The sequence below is a fragment of the Oncorhynchus clarkii genome, chromosome 20, assembly GCF_045791955.1.
Source record: "Oncorhynchus clarkii lewisi isolate Uvic-CL-2024 chromosome 20, UVic_Ocla_1.0, whole genome shotgun sequence".
Taxonomy (NCBI): domain Eukaryota; kingdom Metazoa; phylum Chordata; class Actinopteri; order Salmoniformes; family Salmonidae; genus Oncorhynchus; species Oncorhynchus clarkii.
In genome coordinates this window covers 82081999-82097873 of record NC_092166.1, presented here as the reverse complement: position 1 = coordinate 82097873, position 15875 = coordinate 82081999, and the positions used below count along the sequence as shown (strand labels likewise).

Here is a 15875-nt window from a genome sequence, read left to right as displayed (position 1 = left end):
CCAGTTGGTACAATGTGCAATGGCGGGTGAGAGACTTGGCAATTGTAATGAAGCACATGAATGCATGATAAACAGAGTCCAGTCTCTGTAAGACAGAGGAGGCTGCATGATAAACAGAGTCCAGTTTCTGTAAGACAGAGGAGGCTGCATGATAAACAGAGTCCAGTCTCTGTAAGACAGAGGAGGTTGCATGCATATAAAACAAGTCACCATAATCAATAACAGAGAGAAAAGTGGCCTGAACAAGCTTATTTCTAGCCATAAGAAGGAAGCAAGCCTCATTACAAAAATAAATGTTTAACATACACTATATATACAAGCGTATGTGGACACCCCTTCAAATGAGAGGATTTGGCTATTTCAGCCACAACAGGCGTATACAATTGAGCACACAGCCATGCAATCTGCATAGACAAAAATTGGCAGTAGAATGGCCTTTCTGAAGAGCTCAGTGACATTCAACGTGGCACCGTCATAGGCTGCCATCTTTCCAACAAGTCAACTCCTCAAATTTCTGCCCTGCTAGCGCTTCCCCGGTCAAGTGCTGTTATTGTGAAGTGGAAACGTCTAATGGCTGTCATCACTACCAAGTTCCAAACAGCCCCTGGAAGTAACGTTGACTGTTTGTCGGGGGCTTCATGAAATAGATTTCCATGGCTGAGCAGCCGCACGCACACAAGCCTAAGATCGCCATGCGCAATGCCAAGCGTCGGTAGAGTGGTTTAGAGCAATGAATCACGCCTCACTATCTGGCAGTCCGACCGACAAATCTGGGTTCGGCGGATGCCCGGAGAACGCTCCCTGCCCGAATGCATAGTGCCAACTATAAAGTTTGGTGGAGGGAGGAATAATGGTCTGGGGCTGTTTTTCATTGGTTTGGGTTAGGCCCCTTAGTTCCAGTGAAGGGAAATCTTAATGCTACAGCATACAATGACATTCTAGATAATTCTGTGCTCCAACTTTGTGGCGACAGTTTGGCCCTTTCCCGTTTCAGCATGACAATGCCCCCATGCACAAAGTCCATACAGAAATGGTTTGTTGAGATTGGCGTGAAAGAACTTGTGCATATTCAGGGCTCTAAACAGAGCTCAACCCCATTGAACACCTTTGGGATGAATTGGAACGCCGACTGAGAGCCAGGCCTAATCGCCCAACATTAGTGCTTGACCTCACTAATGCTCTTGTGGCTGAATGGAAGCAAGTCCCTGCAGGAATGTTCCAATATCTAGTGGAAAGCCTTTCCTGAAGAGTGGAGGCTGTTATAGCAGCAAAGGGGGACCAACTCCATATTAATGCCCATTATTTTGGAATGAGATGTTTGACGAGCAGATGTCCACATACTTCTGATCATGAAGTGTCTCTTTTCAAGTAATGCACAATGTATGATTACAACCAAAACTTTACCCTTTACCTCAGCTAGCCCCATTTAAACACAACAATTACCTCAGTTAGCCCCATTTAAACACAACATTTACCTCAGCTAGCCCCATTTTAACACAACATTTACCTCAGCCAGCCCCATTTAAACACATTTACCTCAGCTAGCCCCATTTTAACACAACATTTACCTCAGCTAGCCCCATTTTAACACAACAATTACCTCAGCTAGCCCCATTTTAACACAACATTTACCTCAGCTAGCCCCATTTAAACACATTTACCTCAGCTAGCCCCATTTAAACACAACAATTACCTCAGTTAGCCCCATTTTAACGCAATATTTACCTCAGCTAGCCCCATTTTAACACAACAATTACCTCAGCTAGCCCCATTTAAACACAACATTTACCTCAGCTAGCCCCATTTAAACACAACATTTACCTCAGCTAGCCCCATTTAAACACAACATTTACCTCAGCTAGCCCCATTTAAACACAACATTTACCTCAGCTAGCCCCATTTTAACACAACATTTACCTCAGCTAGCCCCATTTTAACACAACAATTACCTCAGCTAGCCCCATTTTAACACAACCTTTCTGTGTCTCTCACATATGCAGGTCATTTTGAAAGTGAAATTGAGTTCTCCTGACAGATTGGAGGTTGGGAAGTAGAAAGCATTTTAAAGAAGACGTTTGCCTGCGTTATCCAACTACCTTCCTGAGAGGGAGGACATTATGGCTATAGCCTTGGGGTAAATCCCCACAGACAGACATTTTAGCTCTCCTGTCTCATGGAGCCTGAGGGATTGCAGTTTCAGCTGACACTGTCATACTTAAAACCTTACTTAGGGTGGCATTCTTCTAATGTCCATACAGAGCAAAGGTACAGTGCTCTTAACTAATAAAATATATGAAGTATTTAAAGGTCTAGGGTTGAAGGCAGATGTTTCCTGTCTATATTTTAGAGTTTAATCTTCACTAATTTGAGAAATCCATGTTGTAACAAGAGCTAGTGATGATGCATGGAACTAAAACTAGATTATTCCAATATTTATTTTCAAAGTTATATATGGTAAAAGGCATGCTTTTTTTCTAGGCCTGTAAGCACTTGGTGATTGGGCATTATATCCTAATTATTAATCCCATATACAATGAGCTTTAAGATTGGCCCCATGTGAAATGAGATGCCTTTCATCTACCCTATCTGCCTCCACAACATTAATATTACAACTGTTTTCAAAATCTCATCTCCTTTTTTTAGCGTCAGCACACACTACAACCACAGATAGGTACCCTTGTTCGGAGACCACTTCAGTGGTCAGTGTACGATAGCATCAAGCTCAGATGCTCATAACCTCTCTCAGTAATTAGTAACATTGTTTATTTGGTCCTGACATACACACACAACGCTTGGATGCTTAAACATTAATAGCCTTCAGTTTAGAAAGAAAATATGATTGGGCAAATCGATGAAATATTAAGTGAGGTCTGTTAAGTCTTTACTGTGAGGAGCATACTGTCAGGAGCTGTAAGGAGGCCGTAATTCTCCATGCTCATGCCAGTCAGAGGGTTTGTCCCAAATGGCACTCTTATTCCCTATATAAGTGCACTACTTTGGACCAAAGCCCCAATGGGCCTTAGTGTAAAGTAGTGCACTGTATATATATATAGGGAATAGGGTGCCATTTCGGAGGCATCAAGTGGCAGTGTACTGATGCATTCTCCTTCCTTCTTCCGCCACACCGCTGTCCTAGATGTCACTCACTCTGATGATTCTGCAGTTTGTTGGCGTCTCCACTGGCGTCTCCACTGATCGCTTCTGACAGGAATGAGCAGGGAAAAAATGTATATGACAAAGCTTCGATTTTGAGTAAATGTGATTTGTTTGCAGATCCCCTTTTAAAACGTTTCTAATGTTATATTGATGAGTCTGTTTGGAGGATAGAAACGGAAATTTGATGGCAAGTCATGCTGATATGTGAAAACTCAAAGGAAGTAAAGTGCTATGTTGAGTGCAGGGACACTTAACACCCGTGAAATAGGGCGCGAACACAATTTGTGTCCCAAAGGGACCCTTTCCAATAGGGCTCTGGTCAAAAGTAGTGCACCATATAGGGAATAGGGTGCCATAGGGATCTGGTCAAAAGTAGTGCACTATAATAGGGAATAGGGTGCCATTTGGACAAATCCATACTGTAAGCAGCAGTCAGGTTCCCTTACCTGAAGGTTCTTCTGAGATGTAGACTAAACATCCTTTAGTATCCTGACGTCCTTAATCTCTTGCTTTTATGCACGATATTCAGTACATGCATCTATATCTGCTCAGATGAAATATAAACCAGATGAATATTTCTCACCAACCAACGATCCACTTTCCAGCTATACTATCGCATATAAATAATGCCTCTCAATTTGTTGCCTAATAATCCCTTCACCTTGATGTTCAGATATTGAGCGGCGGGCCGCCGACAACGCGCCAGTTCAATACGTTTTTAAAATGACACAACGACGACAAGCCTCCAATCCTCCCTCAAGGTCTATCTCTCATCCCTCCATTCTCTCTCTCTCTCTCTCTCTCTCTCTCTCTCTCTCTCTCTCTCTCTCTCTCTCTCTCTCTCTCTCTCTCTCTCTCTCTCCTCCCTCCCTATTTCTTTTGTTTGATTAGGCATGACCCTCTCCTCATGCCGGGGAACGAACAGATTGACAACATGGACGTGAACGTGAAGAAGTACGACTCCACAGGGATGTTCCACTGGTGCCAGTCCAAAGACATCGAGAAGGTCATCTTGGTGGGTACCTCACTCCCTCACGCTGAGGTGGTCATTCATCACTGGGTCGTGTCCCAAATGGCACCTTATTCCCTATATAGTGCACTACTTTGGGATTTTCCGTGTGGGCCCTGGTCAACAGTAGTGCACTGTAAAAGGTTATAGTGTGACATTTGGGACACGGATCTCTCCCCGTGACAGATTTGTCGTGTCACAAAGTTCCACCAGACATGGACAGGGCAGTTAAACACGTGGTAATGAGGTGGTTGACATGCCATTTGCTCCACTGAGGGGGTCCTGTGTATAGGACATTTCTTATATCAATATGTCATATTGCAATTTGTTAATTACAATGACAGTCTATAAATATTACAGTAGGCTAATTATCATTTTAATGGACAATTTCTTCTCTAAAATAAATCATCTGAACACATTTGCTAAATGGTAATAGACACATTTTACAATTTAAATTAGACAAAGTTGTATTGTTGTAATTTTACATACCCGTTTGGTTCTGTCTGACCATTGCAGACCCGGAGTGAAGCAGCCATGACTGTTCTAAGCGGCCACGTGGTCGTCTGTATATTTGGAGACGCAAAGTCGGCTTTGGTGGGCCTTAGGAACCTTGTGATGCCTCTGAGAGCTAGCAACTTCCACTACCACGAGCTGAAACCCATCGTGTTTGTGGGTTCCCTGGAGTACCTGAAGAGGGAATGGGAGACCCTTCACAACTTCCCCAAAGTCTCCATCTTACCTGTGAGTAGAGTTAAATCACAACATTTATATCCTCAATGTGTTTTCCTGCAGAAGAAAGACACAAGAGAAATAAAATAAAAATGTATTTGTCACATGCTCCGAATACAACTTGTGCAGACTTTACCGTGAAATGCTTGCTTTACGAGCCCTTCCGAAAAATGAATAATGCAATAGTAACACGAGGAATGAAATGCTCAACAATGGATCTATATACAGGAAGTACAACAACAGATACATGTGCAGCGGTACGAGGAATTTGAGGTAGATATGTACATGAAGGCAGGGTAAAGTGACTAGACATCAGGATAGATAATAATAAGGTATTTGAGGTAGATATGTACATGAAGGCAGGGTAGAGGCAGGGTAAAGGCAGGGTAAAGGCAGGGTAAAGTGACTAGGCATCAGGATAGATAATAATAAGGTATTTGAGGTAGATATGTACATGAAGGCAGGGTAAAGGCAGGGTAAAGTGACTAGTCATCAGGATAGATAATAATAAGGTATTTGAGGTAGATATGTACATGAAGGCAGGGTAAAGGCAGGGTAAAGTGACTAGGCATCAGGATAGATAATAATAAGGTATTTGAGGTAGATATGTACATGAATGCAGGGTAAAGTGACTAGGCATCAGGATAGATAATAATGAGGTATTTGAGGTAGATATGTACATGAAGCCAGGGTAAAGTGACTAGTCATCAGGATAGATAATAATAAGGTATTTGAGGTAGATATGTACATGAAGGCAGGGTAAAGTGACTAGTCATCAGGATAGATAATAATAAGGTATTTGAGGTAGATATGTACATGAAGGCAGGGTAAAGGCAGGGTAAAGTGACTAGTCATCAGGATAGATAATAATAAGGTATTTGAGGTAGATATGTACATGAAGGCAGGGTAAAGGCAGGGTAAAGTGACTAGTCATCAGGATAGATAATAATAAGGTATTTGAGGTAGATATGTACATGAAGCCAGGGTAAAGTGACTAGTCATCAGGATAGATAATAATGAGGTATTAGAGGTAGATATGTACATGAAGGCAGGGTAAAGTGACTAGACATCAGGATAGATAATAATAAGGTATTTGAGGTAGATATGTACATGAAGGCAGGGTAGAGGCAGGGTAAAGTGACTAGGCATCAGGATAGATAATAATAAGGTATTTGAGGTAGATATGTACATGAAGGCAGGGTAGAGGCAGGGTAAAGTGACTAGGCATCAGGATAGATAATAATAAGGTATTTGAGGTAGATATGTACATGAAGGCAGGGTAAAGTGACTAGTCATCAGGATAGATAATAATAAGGTATTTGAGGTAGATATGTACATGAAGCCAGGGTAAAGTGACTAGTCATCAGGATAGATAATAATAAGGTATTTGAGGTAGATATGTACATGAAGGCAGGGTAAAGGCAGGGTAAAGTGACTAGACATCAGGATAGATAATAATAAGGTATTTGAGGTAGATATGTACATGAAGGCAGGGTAAAGGCAGGGTAAAGTGACTAGGCATCAGGATAGATAATAATAAGGTATTTGAGGTAGATATGTACATGAAGGCAGGGTAAAGGCAGGGTAAAGTGACTAGACATCAGGATAGATAATAATAAGGTATTTGAGGTAGATATGTACATGAAGGCAGGGTAAAGGCAGGGTAAAGTGACTAGTCATCAGGATAGATAATAATAAGGTATTTGAGGTAGATATGTACATGAAGGCAGGGTAAAGTGACTAGACATCAGGATAGATAATAATAAGGTATTTGAGGTAGATATGTACATGAAGGCAGGGTAAAGGCAGGGTAAAGTGACTAGTCATCAGGATAGATAATAATAAGGTATTTGAGGTAGATATGTACATGAAGGCAGGGTAAAGTGACTAGTCATCAGGATAGATAATAATAAGGTATTTGAGGTAGATATGTACATGAAGGCAGGGTAAAGTGACTAGGCATCAGGATAGATAATAATAAGGTATTTGAGGTAGATATGTACATGAAGGCAGGGTAAAGGCAGGGTAAAGTGACTAGGCATCAGGATAGATAATAATAAGGTATTTGAGGTAGATATGTACATGAAGCCAGGGTAAAGGCAGGGTAAAGTGACTAGTCATCAGGATAGATAAAAATAAGGTATTTGAGGTAGATATGTACATGAAGGCAGGGTAAAGTGACTAGACATCAGGATAGATAATAATAAGGTATTTGAGGTAGATATGTACATGAAGGCAGGGTAGAGGCAGGGTAAAGTGACTAGTCATCAGGATAGATAATAATAAGGTATTTGAGGTAGATATGTACATGAAGGCAGGGTAAAGGCAGGGTAAAGTGACTAGACATCAGGATAGATAATAATAAGGTATTTGAGGTAGATATGTACATGAAGGCAGGGTAGAGGCAGGGTAAAGTGACTAGTCATCAGGATAGATAATTGAGGTAGATATGTACATGAAGGCAGGGTAGAGGCAGGGTAAAGTGACTAGGCATCAGGATAGATAATAATAAGGTATTTGAGGTAGATATGTACATGAAGGCAGGGTAAAGTGACTAGGCATCAGGATAGATAATAATAAGGTATTTGAGGTAGATATGTACATGAAGGCAGGGTAAAGGCAGGGTAAAGTGACTAGTCATCAGGATAGATAATAATAAGGTATTTGAGGTAGATATGTACATGAAGGCAGGGTAAAGGCAGGTTAAAGTTACTAGGCATCAGGATAGATAATAATAAGGTATTTGAGGTAGATATGTACATGAAGGCAGGGTAAAGGCAGGTTAAAGTGACTAGGCATCAGGATAGATAATAATAAGGTATTTGAGGTAGATATGTACATGAAGCCAGGGTAAAGTGACTAGTCATCAGGATAGATAATAATAAGGTATTTGAGGTAGATATGTACATGAAGGCAGGGTAAAGGCAGGGTAAAGTGACTAGACATCAGGATAGATAATAATAAGGTATTTGAGGTAGATATGTACATGAAGCCAGGGTAAAGTGACTAGTCATCAGGATAGATAATAATAAGGTATTTGAGGTAGATATGTACATGAAGGCAGGGTAAAGGCAGGGTAAAGTGACTAGACATCAGGATAGATAATAATAAGGTATTTGAGGTAGATATGTACATGAAGGCAGGGTAAAGGCAGGGTAAAGTGACTAGGCATCAGGATAGATAATAATAAGGTATTTGAGGTAGATATGTACATGAAGGCAGGGTAAAGGCAGGGTAAAGTGACTAGACATCAGGATAGATAATAATAAGGTATTTGAGGTAGATATGTACATGAAGGCAGGGTAAAGGCAGGGTAAAGTGACTAGTCATCAGGATAGATAATAATAAGGTATTTGAGGTAGATATGTACATGAAGGCAGGGTAAAGTGACTAGACATCAGGATAGATAATAATAAGGTATTTGAGGTAGATATGTACATGAAGGCAGGGTAAAGGCAGGGTAAAGTGACTAGTCATCAGGATAGATAATAATAAGGTATTTGAGGTAGATATGTACATGAAGGCAGGGTAAAGTGACTAGTCATCAGGATAGATAATAATAAGGTATTTGAGGTAGATATGTACATGAAGGCAGGGTAAAGTGACTAGGCATCAGGATAGATAATAATAAGGTATTTGAGGTAGATATGTACATGAAGGCAGGGTAAAGGCAGGGTAAAGTGACTAGGCATCAGGATAGATAATAATAAGGTATTTGAGGTAGATATGTACATGAAGCCAGGGTAAAGGCAGGGTAAAGTGACTAGTCATCAGGATAGATAAAAATAAGGTATTTGAGGTAGATATGTACATGAAGGCAGGGTAAAGTGACTAGACATCAGGATAGATAATAATAAGGTATTTGAGGTAGATATGTACATGAAGGCAGGGTAGAGGCAGGGTAAAGTGACTAGTCATCAGGATAGATAATAATAAGGTATTTGAGGTAGATATGTACATGAAGGCAGGGTAAAGGCAGGGTAAAGTGACTAGACATCAGGATAGATAATAATAAGGTATTTGAGGTAGATATGTACATGAAGGCAGGGTAGAGGCAGGGTAAAGTGACTAGTCATCAGGATAGATAATTGAGGTAGATATGTACATGAAGGCAGGGTAGAGGCAGGGTAAAGTGACTAGGCATCAGGATAGATAATAATAAGGTATTTGAGGTAGATATGTACATGAAGGCAGGGTAAAGTGACTAGGCATCAGGATAGATAATAATAAGGTATTTGAGGTAGATATGTACATGAAGGCAGGGTAAAGGCAGGGTAAAGTGACTAGTCATCAGGATAGATAATAATAAGGTATTTGAGGTAGATATGTACATGAAGGCAGGGTAAAGGCAGGTTAAAGTTACTAGGCATCAGGATAGATAATAATAAGGTATTTGAGGTAGATATGTACATGAAGGCAGGGTAAAGGCAGGTTAAAGTGACTAGGCATCAGGATAGATAATAATAAGGTATTTGAGGTAGATATGTACATGAAGCCAGGGTAAAGTGACTAGTCATCAGGATAGATAATAATAAGGTATTTGAGGTAGATATGTACATGAAGGCAGGGTAAAGGCAGGGTAAAGTGACTAGACATCAGGATAGATAATAATAAGGTATTTGAGGTAGATATGTACATGAAGCCAGGGTAAAGTGACTAGTCATCAGGATAGATAATAATAAGGTATTTGAGGTAGATATGTACATGAAGGCAGGGTAAAGGCAGGGTAAAGTGACTAGACATCAGGATAGATAATAATAAGGTATTTGAGGTAGATATGTACATGAAGGCAGGGTAAAGGCAGGGTAAAGTGACTAGGCATCAGGATAGATAATAATAAGGTATTTGAGGTAGATATGTACATGAAGGCAGGGTAAAGGCAGGGTAAAGTGACTAGACATCAGGATAGATAATAATAAGGTATTTGAGGTAGATATGTACATGAAGGCAGGGTAAAGGCAGGGTAAAGTGACTAGTCATCAGGATAGATAATAATAAGGTATTTGAGGTAGATATGTACATGAAGGCAGGGTAAAGTGACTAGACATCAGGATAGATAATAATAAGGTATTTGAGGTAGATATGTACATGAAGGCAGGGTAAAGGCAGGGTAAAGTGACTAGTCATCAGGATAGATAATAATAAGGTATTTGAGGTAGATATGTACATGAAGGCAGGGTAAAGTGACTAGTCATCAGGATAGATAATAATAAGGTATTTGAGGTAGATATGTACATGAAGGCAGGGTAAAGTGACTAGGCATCAGGATAGATAATAATAAGGTATTTGAGGTAGATATGTACATGAAGGCAGGGTAAAGGCAGGGTAAAGTGACTAGGCATCAGGATAGATAATAATAAGGTATTTGAGGTAGATATGTACATGAAGCCAGGGTAAAGGCAGGGTAAAGTGACTAGTCATCAGGATAGATAATAATAAGGTATTTGAGGTAGATATGTACATGAAGGCAGGGTAAAGTGACTAGACATCAGGATAGATAATAATAAGGTATTTGAGGTAGATATGTACATGAAGGCAGGGTAGAGGCAGGGTAAAGTGACTAGTCATCAGGATAGATAATAATAAGGTATTTGAGGTAGATATGTACATGAAGGCAGGGTAAAGGCAGGGTAAAGTGACTAGACATCAGGATAGATAATAATAAGGTATTTGAGGTAGATATGTACATGAAGGCAGGGTAGAGGCAGGGTAAAGTGACTAGTCATCAGGATAGATAATTGAGGTAGATATGTACATGAAGGCAGGGTAGAGGCAGGGTAAAGTGACTAGGCATCAGGATAGATAATAATAAGGTATTTGAGGTAGATATGTACATGAAGGCAGGGTAAAGTGACTAGGCATCAGGATAGATAATAATAAGGTATTTGAGGTAGATATGTACATGAAGGCAGGGTAAAGGCAGGGTAAAGTGACTAGTCATCAGGATAGATAATAATAAGGTATTTGAGGTAGATATGTACATGAAGGCAGGGTAAAGGCAGGTTAAAGTTACTAGGCATCAGGATAGATAATAATAAGGTATTTGAGGTAGATATGTACATGAAGGCAGGGTAAAGGCAGGTTAAAGTGACTAGGCATCAGGATAGATAATAATAAGGTATTTGAGGTAGATATGTACATGAAGGCAGGGTAAAGTGACTAGTCATCAGGATAGATAATAATAAGGTATTTGAGGTAGATATGTACATGAAGGCAGGGTAAAGGCAGGGTAAAGTGACTAGTCATCAGGATAGATAATAATAAGGTATTTGAGGTAGATATGTACATGAAGGCAGGGTAAAGTGACTAGTCATCAGGATAGATAATAATAAGGTATTTGAGGTAGATATGTACATGAAGGCAGGGTAAAGTGACTAGACATCAGGATAGATAATAATGAGGTATTTGAGGTAGATATGTACATGAAGGCAGGGTAAAGTGACTAGTCATCAGGATAGATAATAATAAGGTATTTGAGGTAGATATGTACATGAAGGCAGGGTAAAGGCAGGGTAAAGTGACTAGTCATCAGGATAGATAATAATAAGGTATTTGAGGTAGATATGTACATGAAGGCAGGGTAAAGGCAGGGTAAAGTGACTAGTCATCAGGATAGATAATAATAAGGTATTTGAGGTAGATATGTACATGAAGGCAGGGTAGAGGCAGGGTAAAGTGACTAGTCATCAGGATAGATAATAATAAGGTATTTGAGGTAGATATGTACATGAAGGCAGGGTAAAGGCAGGGTAAAGTGACTAGTCATCAGGATAGATAATAATAAGGTATTTGAGGTAGATATGTACATGAAGGCAGGGTAGAGGCAGGGTAAAGTGACTAGTCATCAGGATAGATAATAATAAGGTATTTGAGGTAGATATGTACATGAAGGCAGGGTAGAGGCAGGGTAAAGTGACTAGTCATCAGGAGAGATAATAATAAGGTATTTGAGGTAGATATGTACATGAAGCCAGGGTAAAGTGACTAGACATCAGGATAGATAATAATAAGGTATTTGAGGTAGATATGTACATGAAGGCAGGGTAAAGTGACTAGGCATCAGGATAGATAATAATAAGGTATTTGAGGTAGATATGTACATGAAGGCAGGGTAAAGGCAGGGTAAAGTGACTAGTCATCAGGATAGATAATAATAAGGTATTTGAGGTAGATATGTACATGAAGGCAGGGTAGAGGCAGGGTAAAGTGACTAGTCATCAGGATAGATAATAATAAGGTATTTGAGGTAGATATGTACATGAAGGCAGGGTAGAGGCAGGGTAAAGTGACTAGACATCAGGATAGATAATAATAAGGTACTTGAGGTAGATATGTACATGAAGGCAGGGTAGAGGCAGGGTAAAGTGACTAGTCATCAGGATAGATAATAATGAGGTATTAGAGGTAGATATGTACATGAAGGCAGGGTAGAGGCAGGGTAAAGTGACTAGTCATCAGGATAGATAATAATAAGGTATTTGAGGTAGATATGTACATGAAGCCAGGGTAAAGTGACTAGTCATCAGGATAGATAATAATGAGGTATTAGAGGTAGATATGTACATGAAGCCAGGGTAAAGGCAGGGTAAAGTGACTAGTCATCAGGATAGATAATAATAAGGTATTTGAGGTAGATATGTACATGAAGGCAGGGTAGAGGCAGGGTAAAGTGACTAGTCATCAGGATAGATAATAATAAGGTATTTGAGGTAGATATGTACATGAAGGCAGGGTAAAGTGACTAGTCATCAGGATAGATAATAATAAGGTATTTGAGGTAGATTTGTACATGAAGGCAGGGTAAAGTGACTAGTCATCAGGATAGATAATAATAAGGTATTTGAGGTAGATTTGTACATGAAGGCAGGGTAAAGTGACTAGTCATCAGGATAGATAATAATAAGGTATTTGAGGTAGATTTGTACATGAAGGCAGGGTAAAGTGACTAGTCATCAGGATAGATAATAATAAGGTATTTGAGGTAGATATGTACATGAAGCCAGGGTAAAGTGACTAGTCATCAGGATAGATAATAATAAGGTATTTGAGGTAGATATGTACATGAAGCCAGGGTAAAGTGACTAGTCATCAGGATAGATAATAATAAGGTATTTGAGGTAGATATGTACATGAAGCCAGGGTAAAGTGACTAGTCATCAGGATAGATAATAATAAGGTATTTGAGGTAGATATGTACATGAAGCCAGGGTAAAGTGACTAGTCATCAGGATAGATAATAATAAGGTATTTGAGGTAGATATGTACATGAAGCCAGGGTAAAGTTACTAGGCATCAGGATAGATAATAATAAGGTATTTGAGGTAGATATGTACATGAATGCAGGGTAAAGTTACTAGACATCAGGATAGATAATAATGAGGTATTAGAGGTAGATATGTACTTTAAGCCAGGGTAAAGTTACTAGACATCAGGATAGACAATAATAAGACTACAATAAAGAACATATTATGAGTGTGAAAGTGTGTGTGTAAAGTGTATGTGTGTTTGTGTGGTGTCGGAATACGTGTGTGTGTGTGTTATGTATGTGTGTATATAGTGTATGGTAATGTGTGTGGGTTTTGTGTGGGAGTGTCAATGTGGTGTATGTGTCAGTGAGTGTGTATATAGTGTGTATATATAGTCTAGTGATTGTGTATGTATAGTCTAGTGAGTGTGTATATATAGTCGAGTGCGTGTATATAGTGTGTATATATAGTCGAGTGAGTGTGTATATAGTGTGTATATATAGTCTAGTTATTGTGTATATATAGTGTATATATAGTCGAGTGAGTGTATATAGTGTGTATATATAGTCTAGTGAGTGTGTATATAGTGTGTATATATAGTCTAGTGAGTGTATATAGTGTGTATATATAGTCGAGTGAGTGTATATAGTGTGTATATATAGTCTAGTTATTGTGTATATATAGTCGAGTGAGTGTATATAGTGTGTATATATAGTCGAGTGAGTGTATATAGTGTGTATATATAGTCTAGTTATTGTGTATATATAGTGTATATATAGTCTAGTTATTGTGTATATATAGTGTATATATAGTCGAGTGAGTGTATATAGTGTGTATATATAGTCTAGTGAGTGTGTATATATAGTCGAGTGAGTGTATATAGTGTGTATATATAGTCTAGTGAGTGTGTATATATAGTCTAGTTATTGTGTATATATAGTCGAGTGAGTGTATATAGTGTGTATATATAGTCTAGTGAGTGTATATAGTGTGTATATATAGTCTAGTGAGTGTGCGTAGGTTCAGTGCACATAGTCTGATACCATTAATTGACTATTTAGCAGTCTGGCTATTTAGCAGTCTGGTTATTTAGCAGTCTGGCAATTTAGCAGTCTGGCTATTTAGCAGTCTGGCTATTTAGCATTCTGGCTATTTAGCAGTCTTATGGCTTGGGGGTAGAATCTGTCTCGGAGCCTGTTGGTCCAAGAGCCGATGCTCCGGTACCGTGTGCAGGACTGTAGCAGAGTGAACAGTCTATGGCTTGAGTCTTTGGCAATTTTTCGAGCTGTCCTCCGACACCACCTGGTATAGAGGTCCTGGATGGCAGGGAGCTCAGCCCCGGTGATGTACTGGGCTATCCCGCACCACCCTCTGTAGTGCTTTGTGGTCGAGGGCGGTGCATTTGCCATACCAAGCTGTGATGCAGCCAGTCAATTTTCTCTCGATGGTGTAGAAATTTCAAAGGATCTGCGTGCCCATGCCAAATCGTCTTTGTCTTTTTTACGGACAGTGTTGTACGAGTCATTATAAAATAGCATTATGTTTGCTCATCTCCTGTCATATTTTAGAATAACGTAATGTTTGTTTCACCTCCTGTCACAGGGCACACCATTGAGCCGGGCCGATCTGAGGGCCGTCAATATCAACCTCTGTGACATGTGTGTCATCCTGTCGGCCAATCAGAGCAATATCGACGACGCGTCACTGCAGGACAAGGAATGCATCCTGGCGTCACTCAACATCAAGTCCATGCAGTTTGACGACAGCATCGGGGTGTTGCAGGCTACCTCCCAAGGTAAGGAAGGGGTTTAGGGTTAGGATCTAGGGTTAGGTTTAGGGTTAGGGTTAAGGTTAGGTTTAGGGTTAAGGTTAGGTTTAGGGCTAGGGTTAAGGTTAGGTTTAGGGCTAGGGTTAAGGTTAAGGTTAGGTTTAGGGTTAAGCTTAGGGTTAAGGTTAGGTTAGGTTTTCAGGATAAGGTTAGGGTAAGGGTATGGCTTAGGGTTAGATTTTGGGTTAAGGTTAGGTTTTCAGGATAAGGTTAGGGTATGGGTATGGGTTAGGGATTAGTGTGTGTGTGTGTGTGTGGACGTGTTTAACTATTCTTGTGGGGACCAGAAATTCCCACAAGAAAATTTGTGTGTGTGCGCGTGTGTCCACGTGCGTGCGTGTGTTTGACCTGATGTCACTGTGTTTGACAGGAATCTCTGGTGATGATTGTTCCTCAGGTTACAATGACTATGGCTACTTGTTGGTAATTGGCATTGTCCGGGCATTATCCTGACATTATCCTGACATTAGCTGGGCATTATCCTGACATTATCCTGACATTATCCTGGCATTATCCTCACATTATACTGACATTATACTGACATTATCTTATGCATTATCCAGACATTATCCAGACATTATCTTATGCATTATCCTGGCATTATCCTGGCATTATCCTGACATTATCCTGGCATTAAGCAAATTAAATTATAGATTATCTTACACATTTGATTCTTATTACTATTTTGTAATCAATTTTACACACACACAAAAAAAATGATACAGTAAGTCATTTATGAATATTATATCGAAACATTTCCTGACATCGCGTGAGACGAAACGGGCTTCAATAACGGACTGACGTTCCTGTCGTGCCATTGACTGTACTACTTTAAGGGACCTCTTGACCTGGTTGTTCCTCTATAATACTTGTATGACCTAGTGGTCGGGCTTTAGTCAGCAGCAAG

General features: G+C 39.8%; 1 protein-coding gene across 7 annotated transcripts in view; it reads left to right on the top strand.

Annotated features, from left to right (window-relative positions):
- LOC139376985 (calcium-activated potassium channel subunit alpha-1-like) overlaps positions 1-15875 on the top strand; it is a 198021-nt gene that overhangs the window by 166252 nt on the left and 15894 nt on the right. For all 7 annotated transcript variants that reach the window (XM_071120020.1, XM_071120021.1, XM_071120025.1 and 4 more), the window contains 3 exons: positions 4048-4171; positions 4682-4906; positions 14743-14935. In XM_071120020.1, the coding sequence (XP_070976121.1) occupies positions 4048-4171; positions 4682-4906; positions 14743-14935 (542 nt within the window). The remainder of the gene's footprint in view (positions 1-4047; positions 4172-4681; positions 4907-14742; positions 14936-15875) is intronic.